The 15,722-nt window shown below is 35.7% G+C and overlaps 1 protein-coding gene across 3 annotated transcripts in view; it reads right to left on the reverse strand.

Moving 5' to 3' along the window:
• Window positions 1-15,722, reverse strand: part of LY75 (lymphocyte antigen 75) — a 212,563-nt gene that overhangs the window by 146,270 nt on the left and 50,571 nt on the right. For all 3 annotated transcript variants that reach the window (XM_077153968.1, XM_077153967.1, XM_077153966.1), the window contains 8 exons: window positions 12,473-12,554; window positions 11,966-12,031; window positions 9,328-9,442; window positions 5,682-5,717; window positions 5,076-5,251; window positions 4,336-4,403; window positions 3,974-4,053; window positions 3,312-3,451 (listed from right to left, as the gene is read on the reverse strand). In XM_077153968.1, coding sequence (XP_077010083.1) covers window positions 3,312-3,451; window positions 3,974-4,053; window positions 4,336-4,403; window positions 5,076-5,251; window positions 5,682-5,717; window positions 9,328-9,442; window positions 11,966-12,031; window positions 12,473-12,554 — 763 coding nt within the window. The remainder of the gene's footprint in view (window positions 1-3,311; window positions 3,452-3,973; window positions 4,054-4,335; window positions 4,404-5,075; window positions 5,252-5,681; window positions 5,718-9,327; window positions 9,443-11,965; window positions 12,032-12,472; window positions 12,555-15,722) is intronic.

Raw genomic sequence — 15,722 nt, forward strand, 5'->3', positions numbered from 1 at the left:
ACCATTAGAATGTAGGTTTATACTTTCAATTTAAACTGAAGAGTGGTATACAAATTTATGTTTTGTAAATATCCTCTTTGTTGAATCTTACTATCTGCTAAAAAGTTTGCATTATCATTATCTCATTTAATTCTCACAATAAATGGGAAAACTGAGCCACAGGGAAGTGAAGCTAAATTTACCAAGAAGTAAAATAGCTATTCAGAAGTAAGATCAGCATTTTTATTCAGTTCTTTCTCACTTCAAAGTCTATGCTCTTAATTATAACAAAAAAAAACACACATTTTTAAAAACTGTGAAATATATATACCAAAAAAAGCAATAAATTTCAAAGCACATTGTAACCAGTAGTTATAGAACTGATTTCAGAGTTTGTTTACAGTTCTACAGTTTTAGATTTTTCCTTTTACCTGCTCCAAGACGCTGGAGACTAAAAGAAGTATCGATATAATGAATCAGCAGTCATACTGATTCGTTAAATCCTTTTTCTCTGTTATAGCTCCTCCTTCTCCTGTGATCATTCTCCCAATCTTTAGGGGTATTTGGACTATGCCCATTCTAACTTTTTCTTGTTGGAAAGGGCTGTTAATACTATGGGACAGGAAGATAGAATTAGCTGATGTTCTGAAGAGGCTGTCCCATTTGGGTTCAAGATTTAACTGGTCCAGGAACCAATCTGGAGGTTGTAGGTTTCTGGTAAGTAATTGTAGTGCATGGAACTTTTGCAGAATCTCAAACAGAGCCCTAGATGTTCTTTAGGGTTGGCAAACCAAGGTAAATATCAGTATCTAGCTGCAGCTTGCATGAGAGATGAGAGTAGCCTCCAGAATAGCCTCAACTTTGAACTCTCTCAGCCACTGATACTTTATTTTGTTACAATTCTTCTCCCCAATCTGGTCAGGCAGGCATTATTGATCCCAACCTGCCAGGCCCAGGCTCATCCCTGGGATTTATATCCCACGTTGCCAGGGAGACTTTCACTCCTGAATGTCATATCCCACGTAGGGGGTAATGATTTTACTTGCACAGTTGGGCTTGGAGAGAGGGAGAGAGAGGCCACATCTGAGCAACAAAAGAAGTCCTCTGGAAGTAACTCTCAGGCATAACTATAGGAAGCCTTAGCTTCTCTGCTACATAAATAAGCTTCACGAGAGCAAGCCTCAAGATCAGAAGTTGACATGGTAGTTGCATAAGTGCCCTTGCATCCCCACTCTGGCAGTTGCATTACTGCTATAACTCGCCTTTAAAAAAACATAAGCTCTCTGGCATTTTCCATATATCTCATCACATGTGTACACGGACAAAGGATCTTCTTTTTTTTTTTTTTGCATGGGCATGCACTAGGAATTGAACCTCATCTCCAACATGGCAGGTGAGAATTCTGTCTGCGAGCCACCATGGCCTGCCCAGGATTTTCTTTTTATGTGGAATTTCAACCTATATCTCTGTCTACCCACAAATTGAACTGAAACTTGCACCCTGGTTTACCTATCCTCCCGTGTCAACACAGCCCCCAATAACCAAGGCCTGCCAATCCCCTTACTAGCCTCTCCATCAATGGACTTCTGAGTCTTGGAATCAATGATTGCAAAAACCCTCATGGTTTATCATGACTGTCACCCTACTAATAACTCTTCTGCTCTTAATATCCACAGGAACCTACATCACACAAGCTCTAGTGCATTTTATTCAGTCTGTGGTCCACAATGTCACCCAAAGCCACATAAAAAACATTCTTCTGTTACAAGAAATTCATTATCAGCCTCTCCTCCTTGTAAAATTCCTCCCCTCACCTCAATACGAGGAAAGAAAAAAACCACACCCCCCCATGTCATCAACCTCTAACATCAGGAAGCAGCCAGAATGAACAAGGCTTACTCTCCCCCCCTGACCTAACCCATTTTTTCTTTTTTTGTATGTATAACCAAATGTTGGAACGATAGGCTTGGACCCTGAACAAGGGGCAGGAATAACAGAAGCATCCCCAGTGGCACCCAGGCAATATCGAAACAACTGTTTCATCCACGTCCCAGTCTGCACACCCTCCCCCCCCCCCGCGACCGGGGCTAATGGCTCAAGGTCCTTTCACGCCACTTATCTCCCTAGTCAATGAGCCAAGCCCTTGATATATATATATATATATATATATATATATATATATATTTTGTCTGTTTTATCACAGATGAAGGAATTTATTCAGGCACCGGCATGTTTGGGGTCTGAAGTCAGACTTTAGCCCACACGGGAAGGATAAGGGAGGATCTTTTATATCTGAGGTTCTGGGTGGGGAGATAAGTGGTGTAAAAGGACCTTGAGCCATTAGCTCACCTCAATATGAGGCTATTATTATTATTATAGACTTCTCAATAGATTGTGAAAGTGATCACTGCTTGCCCACCTACAACTTATTCTCCACTTTTCCCTTCCTAATAGAATCTTTGTATTATCAGGTATGGAAATGTGCCTAGCTCTAAAACATTTCTCAGCCTCCTTACGGATAGGGGTGACCAATGAGATGTAAGTAAAGTAACTGGAGGGGGCTTCTAGGAAAGAGCCTTAGAGAAAGCACCTGAACTTGGAAATGGAAGCCCTATGTCATGGATGGCAGAGCAGAAAGACAAAAGAAGCCTGGTTTTGAGGACTTCATGGGTCTCCATACCAGCCTCACCCTGTTTACCTTCAGACTTCTTTTATGTGAATGAATAAAGATTTTAACATACTATAGAAGCCTCTGCTTTTTGTAGCTAAATGCAGGTCCATCCAGACATATGCATCTATCAGGGTTATAAATCTCAAAAAAGGAGATACAGAATGCAGCGTTTTCTAATTTATTTAATCATAAACCCCCCTTTGGAGGCAAAATCAATACATTTTGTAGCATATGTCCATTCCCTGAAGAGTAGGCTTGGGAAATGCTGATCTAATTTGATTAGCAGATGCTTTCCTTGGGGGGGGGGGGGGGGGTTGGATGAGGGGAATACATCAGCCACAAATTATACCAGTTCCCTCAATGCCACAGAAATAATCCTGACTATTCAATGAATTACTACTGTTTGACAGATAAACACCAACAATTTAAGTATTAGACAGAATAGAAACATTCATTGTACTTTGAAAGACCTATAGTCATGACTAATTTGAGACTTAACTTTTAATACCACCCATAGTTTCTGGCAAGGTCAGATGGGATAATTTAAATATTCAAGAGGCCATCTAAGTGAAATTATCTGATGATTTACCATTCTGTCATCAGTTACACAACCTTCATGAAGGTCATCATTATTTACACAATGTAGCAATTCTCTTTTTACCTTATTCTGAAAAGGAATCCAATCCCCAGAACATTGTACTTTAGCTGCAGATTCTGGACTATATTTCTCTAATGAAGATACATTATATTTTTCACAGATGAAGGGCAATTTGATATTACAGTCTTCTGGCTTATTTAAGTCTGAGAAAAAAATGCAAGATTACTGTGGTAAGAATTTTTCATTTGACATATTTTAAAGACAACCCAGTAGAAAAGAAAGCTGCTTTAAACGGATTTTTTTCCAAATGGCTAAAATGTATTCACTTTCTTCTCTAGCTATTTTTGTTTTCTACTATTATTCATATCAGTCTGTCATACCAGTATTGTCTATAAAAACGTACACATTCAGTTTAACTATACCATTCAAAGAGTGATAAGAGGAAGAAGGAAGACAAGTGAAGGGAAAGCTAATGAGGGGGAAAGAATTTTAACTGCTGCCTGTAATATTTGCAAGATTCATTTCTGTGTTTATCAAGACAAAATACCCGAGTGAAATGCAACTTCATTAGGTTTGGAATTTGAGCTATAGTCATTAACAATAAATCAGAATAAGATGAATCTACCAAACACACAATCAAAAGGAAAACAAGATTTAAGCTGGAGGTTGAATCTGAAGTTCACATATTATATAATCAACATTAAAAGATTCAGAATCAACTTTACCTCTTAACCAAGTCTTGGCAGACATGTACAAGCATTCCCTTCCAAATGTCATAGGAAAGCGGTGCCATGGATGTCGTGAGCTGAAAGAAATTGAGATTTGACAACTTACGATGTAACCAGATGTTCCATCCTGATTTTTACTGTCAGTGACTGTAATTCAAAATTTAATGCCAACGCCATTCTATACTGCTTTTTTTCTTGACAATAGCATGCAAGAGGATTTGGTTTCTCCATTTAAGCACTTCATGGATTAATGTTTGAAACTAGTTAATCATTCATAAATAGTAATCTAGTTAGTGTCAGAGAATCTGGGACTACTTCTTTTAAATTGCAATTTCACAAAGGCAGCTTCAATAACCTACTACATATAATGATGCTCTGCCGCATCCGCAGTAGTTCTCACCCACCACTTCTGTTCATCGCCAGATATCTGAAAAGCAAACCAAACATCCATCCTTCTATGTACTGAGTTTTCTATGAGAGTTTTGATTTAAATGCCCAGTTCCACAGTAATCCCAAACCACTACAATTTCCAGACATTCCATGACACTGGTCTCTAAATTACATGAACCAACTTTTCAACAGAAAGTAGTCTGAAAAGTCTTTATATATTCACAGGATATTTTGGATGCTGAAAATATGGTTGCTATAATTATGGACAAACATTAATTGAACCAATATATTAATAGAACATACATTAGTATCTTATTGAAACAAATTATGCTTTTAAATATATAAATTATTTTTCCTCAAAAAAGTCATTTTTCGAAGTTAGTATTAATAGAAGCAAATTCAAATTAACTCTAAAGTTGATTTTTAGTAAAAAAAACTATGGGACAAGCAATTAGGCTTATTTATATTATCTACTGGTGTTCATCTTATAAGTGGACATTTATTATTAATTGTCAATATTTTAAAAGATTAAGCAATTTTATATAACATTTTCAACATGAAACAATGAATGTGCAGTTAGTTGTTAGGCAAATCTTACTTCAGAAGAACATTTAACTTTTTAAGATTTTGGCAATATTTTTAAAACATTTTTTAATAGAATGAATATAAAAATAAGAAAAATATTTAAAATGCAATTCTTTTAAATTACATTTGCTATTTTGTTTTTGATGGCTCTTAGTCCTGCAAAAGATGTTAAAGTAGCAAGGAAACTGTGATTGCTAGCACAGTACAAGACAGCTTCTTCATAGTTTAAGTGAGGATCAGCAACAAACCAATATTCACTCCCTTCAATTATAACTGGAGGTCCATGAATTCCAACACGCTCTAAAGAAGAAGTATACCAGAGTTATACAAAGCAAACCAAACTGTCCCCTGTAATTAGCAAGAAGACTGGCTCTTTCTGGCCATGCAGTGTTTACTGCAGGGAATTAAGTTTTCCTGAACCATGGACTCTGCCACCCTCCTGTACTCCAGAGAAAAGGGGGAAATCCAGCTCATCCCATACCCACCTAGAGATATTTTATCTCACTTGAAGATGTGACAGAGAAAAAGCTGGCATATCAGCCTGGGCTTTAATAAATTACTATATATGTCATCAAAAAGGTCAAAGTAGGGCGGGCCATGGTGGCTCAGCAGGCAGATTTCTCGCCTGCCATGCCAGCGACCTGGGTTTGATTCCCAGTGCTTGCCCATGCAAAAAAAAAAAAAAAAAAGTCAAAGTAGCTTTGGCTAAATTTCAGTTTTCTTAACTTACCTGGATTGTACCAGTCTGGAGTTTTGAGAGTGCGGCCTGTATAAGGAGGAAAGCAAATGAGTTAAGTTTAATATCTAATTACAAATCATGGCATACTAAAAGTATGGTTTTAACGTAGCTCAGGAAATCTTGCAGTATTGCTGGTTTATCTCCATCTGGACAGACCAGTTTCATGTAACTATCAATTCAGTTTTAATTTTGTGGGGCCCATGGTAAAGCTATTTTAGTGGCAATAAAAAGGGTAGATCTTTTAAACATTAATAAAATATTACTAGGAGTCCTCTACCTTGTACCATGGAAATAAAAAAGGGAAAGTTCTCTCTACCTTAATGAATTTATTTTTCAGCATAAATAAATGGAGAAAATACAACTAATAACTAGCATATTTAAATAAGTGATGATATTTTATATATTATATAGAAGCACTGAGGAATATGCACCAAGATCATCAAAGTGGGATGAGGTTATTCGGGAACCACTTCTATATCTAATGGAATTGGAGTTCTCTATAACTGTGTTGGTAGAGTTTTGTTGTCTCCCAAGATTCCTTGGAAATAATGTATAATAATCCAGTTTTGAACCTTTTAAGAAAGTGAGAGAGAAAAGTGAGTACAATAATCCAGTTTTATAGCTTTTAAGAAAGTGAGTGGTGGGAAGATAATAAAAATTAATTCAGGCTTCTGCATGGAAACAAAGGAAATATATGTTACATAGAAGTTATGGACTTTGAGGTTGGGCAGTGAGTGTCAAATGCCCTCAAACACTTCACAGCTGTGGAACTGGGGATCAGTTGCTTAGCTCCATGACCTTCAATTTTCTACTATATAAAAATGACACTCTCCTATCTAATTCACAAAGATAGTGTGAAGATCACACAAGATCACCCATGAGGAAGCACCCAGCACGGTACCAGGCTCAGAGAAGTTCCTCATGGGATGCTAGTTTTTTTCCTCTCCCTCTTCAACCTGGCTTTAGGTCAAACTGGTTGCAAGCAGAATATATAATTTGATTACTCTTAGAAGTTACAGTGTCAAATCCCAGTTCTCAGATTTGCTTTGGTTTTGGGGCCTAATGCATTGGAAGTCCCAATTAAGGGGACTGCCCATACATATTCCAACTTTGGTTTCTTCTCTCTGAGGCAGTTCTCTGTGCACTAGATAATTTCCATCAATAATACCATAAGTCAGTTAAAGATATGCATAGTTTCTTGTCAATCTTATCAAGGACTTCTGATTATTTGCATGTTGGGGAAAGCTGTGCCTAACTTTTTAATTTCTTTAAATTAAGCAATTATATTGAGAAAAGCAGAATGCAAGATGTTATTTATACAAGATTACAAGAATGTATGTGTGTACCAAAAAATACAATGAAAATAGTTGTTTGGGTAGTTGTATGAACGGCAATTTTTCTTAAAAAAAATTTATGAGCCTTATGTTTTAGTTTTTCAATAAAAAAAGAAAATTTAAAAATTATTTAGAACACACATATATCATAGTGGTTATGGCAACTTAAAAACTTTAGGTTGCCAAATATTTCTTTTAGAGAAGAGAGGTGTGATTAGAAACAGTTGGGGAAAACGAACTAGGGTATCCTTTAATCAAGTGGAAAAGCAATTAATGTATATAATTAATTGGACAATGTCTCTGGTTTGAAGCATTAGTGGTGACGCTCACATTCCCCTCTGGGGTCTACTAGCACGCCACAGAGATGTTTCACTGCTTCCTCCAAAGTGGACCCTCAGTAGTAACTGCTCCTACTGCCTCAGTCTGAGAGGTAAAACAGCTCAAAGGTTTTCACAAGAACAACTTTTAAAATGGCAAACAAGAAACCACAGGAAGCATCACAAAGAGCATGTGACTTTATTTTTATTTTAAGCAAAATAGGATTAACTAATTTAGCAAATACAATAGATTAACAAGACAGTTCTTCTAAATAATCATTTCCCTCCCACACACATGCCCTGAAACAAAATAAAAAACTAAAGAACTTCTTTGTGTCAGCCTATTCTCAATCATTTGAAGCAATCAGAATTCCAGGTTCTAAATGTTATGTTAACTGCCTTTTCCACTTGCTTAAAGGATACCCTAATTAATTTTCTTTTGTCCCTCATTCAGGATTAATCAAACAATCAGGAATAATTTAGGAATGGCTTCTAGCAACAAACACACATAACATATACACATGCACATACATACACATCCCTTTTATTAGTCACTCACTAGTTTCCTTTTGAGAAAGAGACTTGCCAGTTACTGTACTTGATGTCACGTCTAAAGCTCTTTTAAAAGCAATATGGTGGCCTTTTTTCTTTTTTTTAGGAAAAAGTACAATCTTCTAACAGGCAATTCCATGTAACCTTTGGGTTCTTTGAGAACTTGTGTTCAATGATATGTTTACATTTAGTTCAGAAACTCATTTCAGAACTTTCTGTGCATTTACCACTAATTAATGGACTAATTAATACATCCAATATGTCTGCTTAAAAAATAATTTGGCAGTTAAAATCTTTTGAACATTTTCCTTAGTAAAAAGCTAAGTAAAAAGATATTTATTCTTCCCTATCTTCTTCTTGTCATCAAAACACTCTGCTATCAAACTAATTGGTTTCCTGCATTTGAATTAGGTAAAGTATTAGCAGTTTGGGATTTTCTGAAAATTTCTTCTCAGTTTTGCAAGGACCTGACAAAATTTGATTTCTTGGTTCTTCCCTCATTTATCTCAACCTTAACTTCATTAAAAAAATTTTTATTTTAAAGTACTTTCAAACTTACAAGAGAGTTACAAAAATAATACAACGCTGCTAGTGATCAATGAAAGGGGTAAGGGATATGGCATGCATGAATTTTTTTCTATTTTCTTTTTATTTCATTTTCTGAATTGATGCAGGTGTTCTAAGAAATGATCATGATGACAAAAATACAACTTGTCTATTATGTTGAATAAAAAAAAAATACAAACCCTTTACAGAGAACTCCAACATACCCCTACACTTACACCCTGATACCCAGATCCACCAATTTTAACACTTTGCCACATTTGCTTATCATTCTGTCTATCTGTTTTCTGAACACTCGAGTGTAGGTGGTATATCTCATGCTCCTTGAGGACTTAAAACGGCCATGTATATTTCCTAAGAACAAGGATATTCCCTTATGTAACCACCTTAAGTACAGTAATCAGGCTCAAGAAATTTAACATTGATATAAAGCTAAAAGTCTATATTCCCAATTTTTCCGTATGCTTCACTAATGTCCACGAAACAGCCTAACTTCATTTTATCCTTTATTTCTTGTCAAAACAAAAATTAAAAGGATTTTTTCTGGCACACCTCCCCTTTACTTGAAATGATCTTTTATTCCAAAATTTAATCTGCCTAAATGAGCCTTAAATTTTCATCTTCTATTCAAATTCTTCCATGATCAAAGAGGAAGGCATTACCTAATTTTAACAAGTCAGCCTTCTACCAGGAGTGAGAGTCAGATGGGGGTGAATGTGGGGTGGGGTGAGGGAGTAAGAATATTTATTGCATCTTTATATGCTTTCTTTAATTATAAATACACCCTAAGATGCTTTCTTAGGTGCCTTTTGGTTCAGTATCCACAAAGCTAACATAAGAAGGTTATGAAAAGGAGTAACTCCCATTTACCTTTTGGAATCTGGCACACCCATTCAAGTTTTGTATCACAAGCAAAAGGCCTCAAATAAATTAATTCTCTGCCATCATGGAAATGCCATCCTCTTCTCCATGGCCTACGATTGACCTAAAAGTAGAAAAAGATTGCAGAATATTTTGAAGTTTATGAGGTCCTTATGAAATACTGAATTGTAAGCCCTATGGTCTTCATCTAAATGCTCTACCACCTAAGATATTTGTCTAATGAATGAACACATGAATAAATGGAGTGTGTAAACAGTAACAGCCTTCAAAGAGGCTGATAAAGGGAATATATCATAAAGGCATGTTTATGTTCCAAATGCAAATTCTTTTCTCTTTTTTTTTTGCTGGCATAAAATTGTATGATCTTTTATCTTTAAATCTGGAAGAAGACCAAGCTAGAAAAGGATATTCAAGTTGCATGGTTTCTAAACACCAGCCCATGATCTGAGCAGATCTGTGAAAAGTGGTATAAAAGAAGTCTGTCATCAGGGGCCCAGATTCCTTCTCTGGTGTTCTGCCATTTCTAGAGGGCTGAAGCCCTCCACAGCGTCCAAATCCCAGCTAGCAGCTGGGGGAGGATGGAGAGGAGAGAAGAGGATGGCAGGCTGGGAGTAGCTCCCATCATTTTGGACTATTTTCCCTTACAGTAAAGATTCTGGTGGGTACAGGGGCAACTGACATAAGATTCTTCTTACAGAACATTGCCCTGGCTGGGCTTGTTCCTGATGCAGGTGAATGAGAGAATCTTTCATTTATTTTCTAGGTGGATTTTCAAATCTCTTCATATACCGAAAATTTAATTACACAGAACATAGTTTATTGTATCCATGTCCTTCATACGCCTGGGAAATTTCATAAGCTTCTCTGGAGTTTAAACCTTTTCATGTGTTAATATGGGAGTTCCATAACATCATACTACAACACAGTTTACTACAAGAATTGTTACTTTGGGGAAAATAGTGCCTTCTGATGACTTTCTCAGTTCTTATTTATTTCAATCTTTCTATAACATTTATGGTCAATGACCTTCTTCTCGAGTCTCTTTATTGAGCTTACATAACAAAGATACTATCTAGACTTCATCCTCATCTTTCATTTTATGTCGTGGCAATTCCTGCAAATCTGCTTTTTGGCTCTTTTGCTTTTTTTGTTATTTATTTATGTATTTTTTCTTTTGTATGCTGTATGGCAGAGGTTACATTTCATTCTTTTTCCATGTGAGTATCCCCTTATTGCAGCACCATTTGTTGAATTTTTATTTTTCGTCTGGTTGGTTGGTATTTCATTTCTTTGTTTGTTTGGGGAAGAGCATGGGCCAGGAATTGAACCCAAGTCTCCCACGTGGTAGGCAGAAATGCTACCACTGAACTACCCTTGCACCCCCCATGTTGTTGTTTTTGGTTTTTAGTTTTAATATATATTTTTCCTTCAACACCTGAAAGGTTTCAATTTACTGTATGCTATTTCTTACCAATAGCTTGGATTAGAAATATCTAAAGTAAAATGGACCGTTTTTTCCAAAAATCGGTACTCTTCCTGATTCTTTCTACAATGCCTAATCACACAGCATAGTAAGAGTCTTTAGACCCAGACATATGTGGATTTAAATTCAGTTCTATAATTATGTAAACTTGGGTAAGTTACTCAAAGCTTAAATTGCTTTCTCTGTAAGATAAAAATGGTAACCGTACTCACCTCACACTTAAGTTTTGAGTGGAATAATGTATATCTCATGTTTAGTGCAATGGTTAGCTCATAAAGTAGTCAAAAAGTGTTAACTGCTGCTCTCACCATTATATCATCATGACTCTGCCACAACACCCCTGTTCTTGCATAAAACTTCTACTTTCCCTGTCATAGCTCTTACCCAATGGTATTGTAATTTCTTATTTACTTATCTTTATCTCCTACTGGCCTGTAAATTCTGGGAAGACAGGGACAGTGTTGTATATACTTTGTTGTTGTCTCCCTCAGTCCCTGACAGACTGTTTGGACATACTGCTTTTGGAGTGAATGAATAAATGTATTCTGCAAATGAAAATGCCTAACTTCCAATCCTATCTGGTACATCTTGACAGCAATCTCAAGATTAATCTTTCACATACTCTCCTTAGTTCATGTCACCCTCTCTAATCAAAAACCAAAAGTACAAATTCCTTTGCTTAGCACCAATCTTAGTCTTCTACCACAACACCAATTAAAACTTTTTAACTTGTATTCTGTCCTCCTCACTGCCTTATCCTGTCCACTCCCACTCCCACCTTTTCCTCATCAGAAAGCTTCACTCTATTCCACCTTTTACAAACCCCACCCTCCTTCTTAACCCCAGTTCAAGTCCCACCTCTTTCTGGAAACAGGCCATAGTGAGCACTTCCTGTTCTTCAGTTTCATTAGCCCTCTTCTGCCCACTCATTTGAAACTCATTTTCTAGATTTATTTTTTAGCTTCCCAAACAGATTGTGAGTTAAGTTGCTTGAGGGCTGAGCCATGGGTACTCCTTCCTATCTTTCATAGCAGCCATCACATGTTCCAAATACAGAAGGCACTCCATGGATCTGTTGCCTGACTGAGCATGATGCCAGTTTTTTTATTTTTTTAATATGTAGATTTCCCCTATTATACTGACCTTGATAGCAGCACAGTCTCTAATGTCATAATCCTGCTGAAACTCATTTGTCATTATAGTAGACACCTGAAAAAGCAAAAGAAACTTAAGAATTTAAAGCTGATGCAAACATCTGCAATTTAGCTGTGTTAGGCAGTGTTAATAATTCAAAGTGTCTACATGCTACAGAAGGAAAACTTTTTCATCTCTTTTTTAAAATCAGGATGCTAAATCAAGAGAGGTCTTAGAAAATCACTTGTAATCTTAACCAAAGAGGGCCACTACAGTTTTTTGATTTTTGTTTTTTGACTACATATAAATTAAATGAGTTAAAAAAAATTAAAAATGAGATTAGTAACTTGTTTCTACCCCACTTTATATAACTGAGTCTATTTCCGTTTCAATAAAGATTCACCTACATAATTTTCATGGCCTTACAGTATATGGATGTATTATTTAACAATCAACTTACTTGTTATTGAAACAAACACTTCTTCCAAATTACCGAAAATAAGAGTTTTAACTTACTGGTGTACTGTCACTCCATTGCCAGGATCCTTGTAAATCTGGGCTCCTTTTATTCAAACCTATCCACAGCCAACGCTCGTCACTATGTAAAAAGGAAGCATTAAAAAATGTGAGCATAAACATTTGACAAAAATATTTAGCATTCACATGTCTAAAGTGCTTAAGACATGTAAGTTTATTCGGGAGATCTTATCACTAGCTAAAAAGCAGTTTCAAGTCATATAAGACAGACTTCTGAAATGAAACTGAATCTTTAATATGGTACAGCACTAAAAAAAAGTACCATCCTTTTAAAAACAAAATTTAAGTTCTCTTCTTCATATGAAAGGCAAGGCAAACATTACTCTGCTTTGAATTTTAAGGAAAAAAAGAAAACACTGATTATTCCAAAACTTTTACCACAGTGCCTTAGTTTTAGACAATGTTTTCTGACATGAACAAGCACAACAACAGTATTTCTCAAAGCATTAGTTTATAACACCGTCAATTCTCTAAAATATAGAACGAAACATTGGTTATTTTCATTAAACACAATAAAAAAGATCAACTTCTACTGCCTATTAAGTTTAAAGTAAATATGTATTTGAGTATTTTCTAAGTGCCAAACTCCATGAGTTATACTAGAGAAACATAATTAAGCAATCCCTTCAGTAATCATACTTAATCACTTAAAAGTATTAAGACTTTTATGTATAAAGCCTTGCACTAAGAGTAGTGGGTGGTGCAGAGATGTATAAGACCCTCAAATGGAATATAAGCTAGTTAGGGAGACAAGATATATATGGACAAAAAAACATGTGAGAATATTTTTGAAAATAGTATGCTATTTTTAGAGAAGTTTTAGATCTATCCAATAACAAATTGGGTAAGAACAGTTTTAAAGCATATCAAATGACTTGTGTAAGCTTTAAGTACTACAAAAGATCAAAGAAAAGAGCAGTCACTGGACTGCAGGAAGTTAGGAAACATTTTGTGACTAGGCAGAACAAAATGACAGTCTTCAGAGGGTGGATGATGATGTTTTCTAGCCACAATTTAAATGCTTACAGTGTGCCGGTATTCAGAATGGCTGAGAGGAGAAAGGCTAGGCATTTCAAGGGAGAAGAACATATATACAAAACATATGGAGACAGGAATGTACATTATAAGTGGTCCCTTCTTCTCAAATAAATTTATACTCTAGGCAGGGAGATATTTCCAGTATTAATAGAAATGATGAAACTATTAAAATTTTTCTCCCCCACTTGAAAATTTTTTCTAAAATTTACTTTTTAGCCTTACTAAGCAAACCACTTTCTACATAATTTAACCTTCTAATGGCACATGATCTATATTATCAACAAATTTGTATTCATGTGTATATATACACACACAACATACACACGTACATGATACAGATATATACATGTAATACACTATAAATATAATATAATTTATGCCTGGTACAGTATCCAAAACTAAAGCCAACCCCAACTTTCAAGCTCAGTTGAATACATGGAATGTACAGCTTCAAAACCTACTGGGAAATATACTAAGTCTTGCATTTTTACAAAATTTACTAGTGAATTAACGACTGGAGCAACCTTAATTTTAAGCAAATTTCTCACCTTCTAATAAACAATTGTTTTTCTTTATCACTCTCCTTTGTACAATATCCCCTCTATTTTAATATTAATAAATACCTTTCCATCTTTTTAACCTCAGACTTTTCAACTTTTGTAATAGAATATAAGGACTGCCCCCTTTTGGGATTTATTGTTATACTGTTTTCTATCATAGAGAAAGAGCAATTGCAGAATTAAAATAAATCCAATGGAGACAAGTCCATTTTTAATTTAGCAGCACTAAGAGGAATTTACAATTTGTGTATTCAGCTTATCAGAGCTATCTAAACCAGCTTCCAACTTTATCATACTATCATTTTGTGTTTCCCTAAAGTAAGCATTAGATATTTTATCTTCCTCACACAATCAACAGTACAACCAAGAAAATGATCAAAGATCATTAGTCACCTTCATGAAACTAGAGTCATCTCCCACTGGCAGCATCCTCAGAGGCTAATTCTCAAGCTCCTGTCCAATCAGCCCTCTCTCAGTCACTGGCTCCACCTTCCCCCACTTAGAAACTTCTCTGCTTTCAAATTCATTTATAGTTCTTTTGCTGCATCTCTGAGAGCAGTTTCCCAGAGAACAGAGTTTGACCAATTGTCCAAAATTTCCAATCTCCACTAGCTGCTGAAATTGAACTTCATTTTAACAGAAATTTTAGTTTTCAGTTTCCATTTTAAGGGATTCACTCGTGAGTCATAAATATAGAAAACAGTAGCTACTTGTGTTTTTTGTGGGAAGAGAGGGAAACTATTTCTTGAATCATAACTTGATTCTGCTTTAACCTGGTTTAGTTATAAGTAGATAAAGGGAAAAAGAAATTGGAAAGTGCATTAATCACTGCACACTTGTAACACGGATTTCAGAAATGTGAAAAAAATATTCACCTGATCATAACTGTGGAATCAAACCAAACTGAGATTCTCTCTCTATATATATACATTTCTTTTACTTCAAGCACTGAGTGTGTGGTTTTAAAGCTACTAGGTTAAAAAGACAATGCTAAAAGGTTAATATGTGTATTTGTGTTAAAATTCCTACTCTCAGTAGAATTTCCTGCTCTACCTGTTTTCTAAGGAAAACAGTATCTCAGCCATAACCCCCAATAAATACAATGTAATGGGGGTGTTTATTCTGCAAAGCCTTAGATTTATATCTAAATCTATTCATGCCGTATCACAGGAGGCAGTGTACACAGCAGCAATGGTACTGCAAACAAGATTTTCTTCTCTAATCCCTGAATATTTTTATGGTACAATGGCTTTTCCTATTGGGTTGCCATTAAGTGTTGCAATTAATGAATTGGTGCTCCATAAATCCCCCCATTGAAATACAAATAGAGTTTAGATCTAGAGAAGTAGAGCAGTAATCTGACTTAATTCCTTGGCATGCAATACACAAATTGGGCAATGGACATCTTGCTGAGAAAGGTCAATTCCTATAATGAAAGTAAGACTTTCAAGGAGTAAGCGTTAGAATCATTTCCCAATAAAAGTAGGTTTGCTTCTTTCCTTCTCTTCAAGAAATGATTACAATGTTGGTTTTAGAATATGTTCTCTTTTTAAGTACAGCACAGGAAAATAGTCTCTTTATTAATAGAGCAAACACTTATTAAGCAGACACCACAATTCAAGGCATTGTGT

Source organism: Tamandua tetradactyla, chromosome 3 (genome assembly GCF_023851605.1).
Source record: "Tamandua tetradactyla isolate mTamTet1 chromosome 3, mTamTet1.pri, whole genome shotgun sequence".
Lineage (NCBI taxonomy): Eukaryota > Metazoa > Chordata > Mammalia > Pilosa > Myrmecophagidae > Tamandua > Tamandua tetradactyla.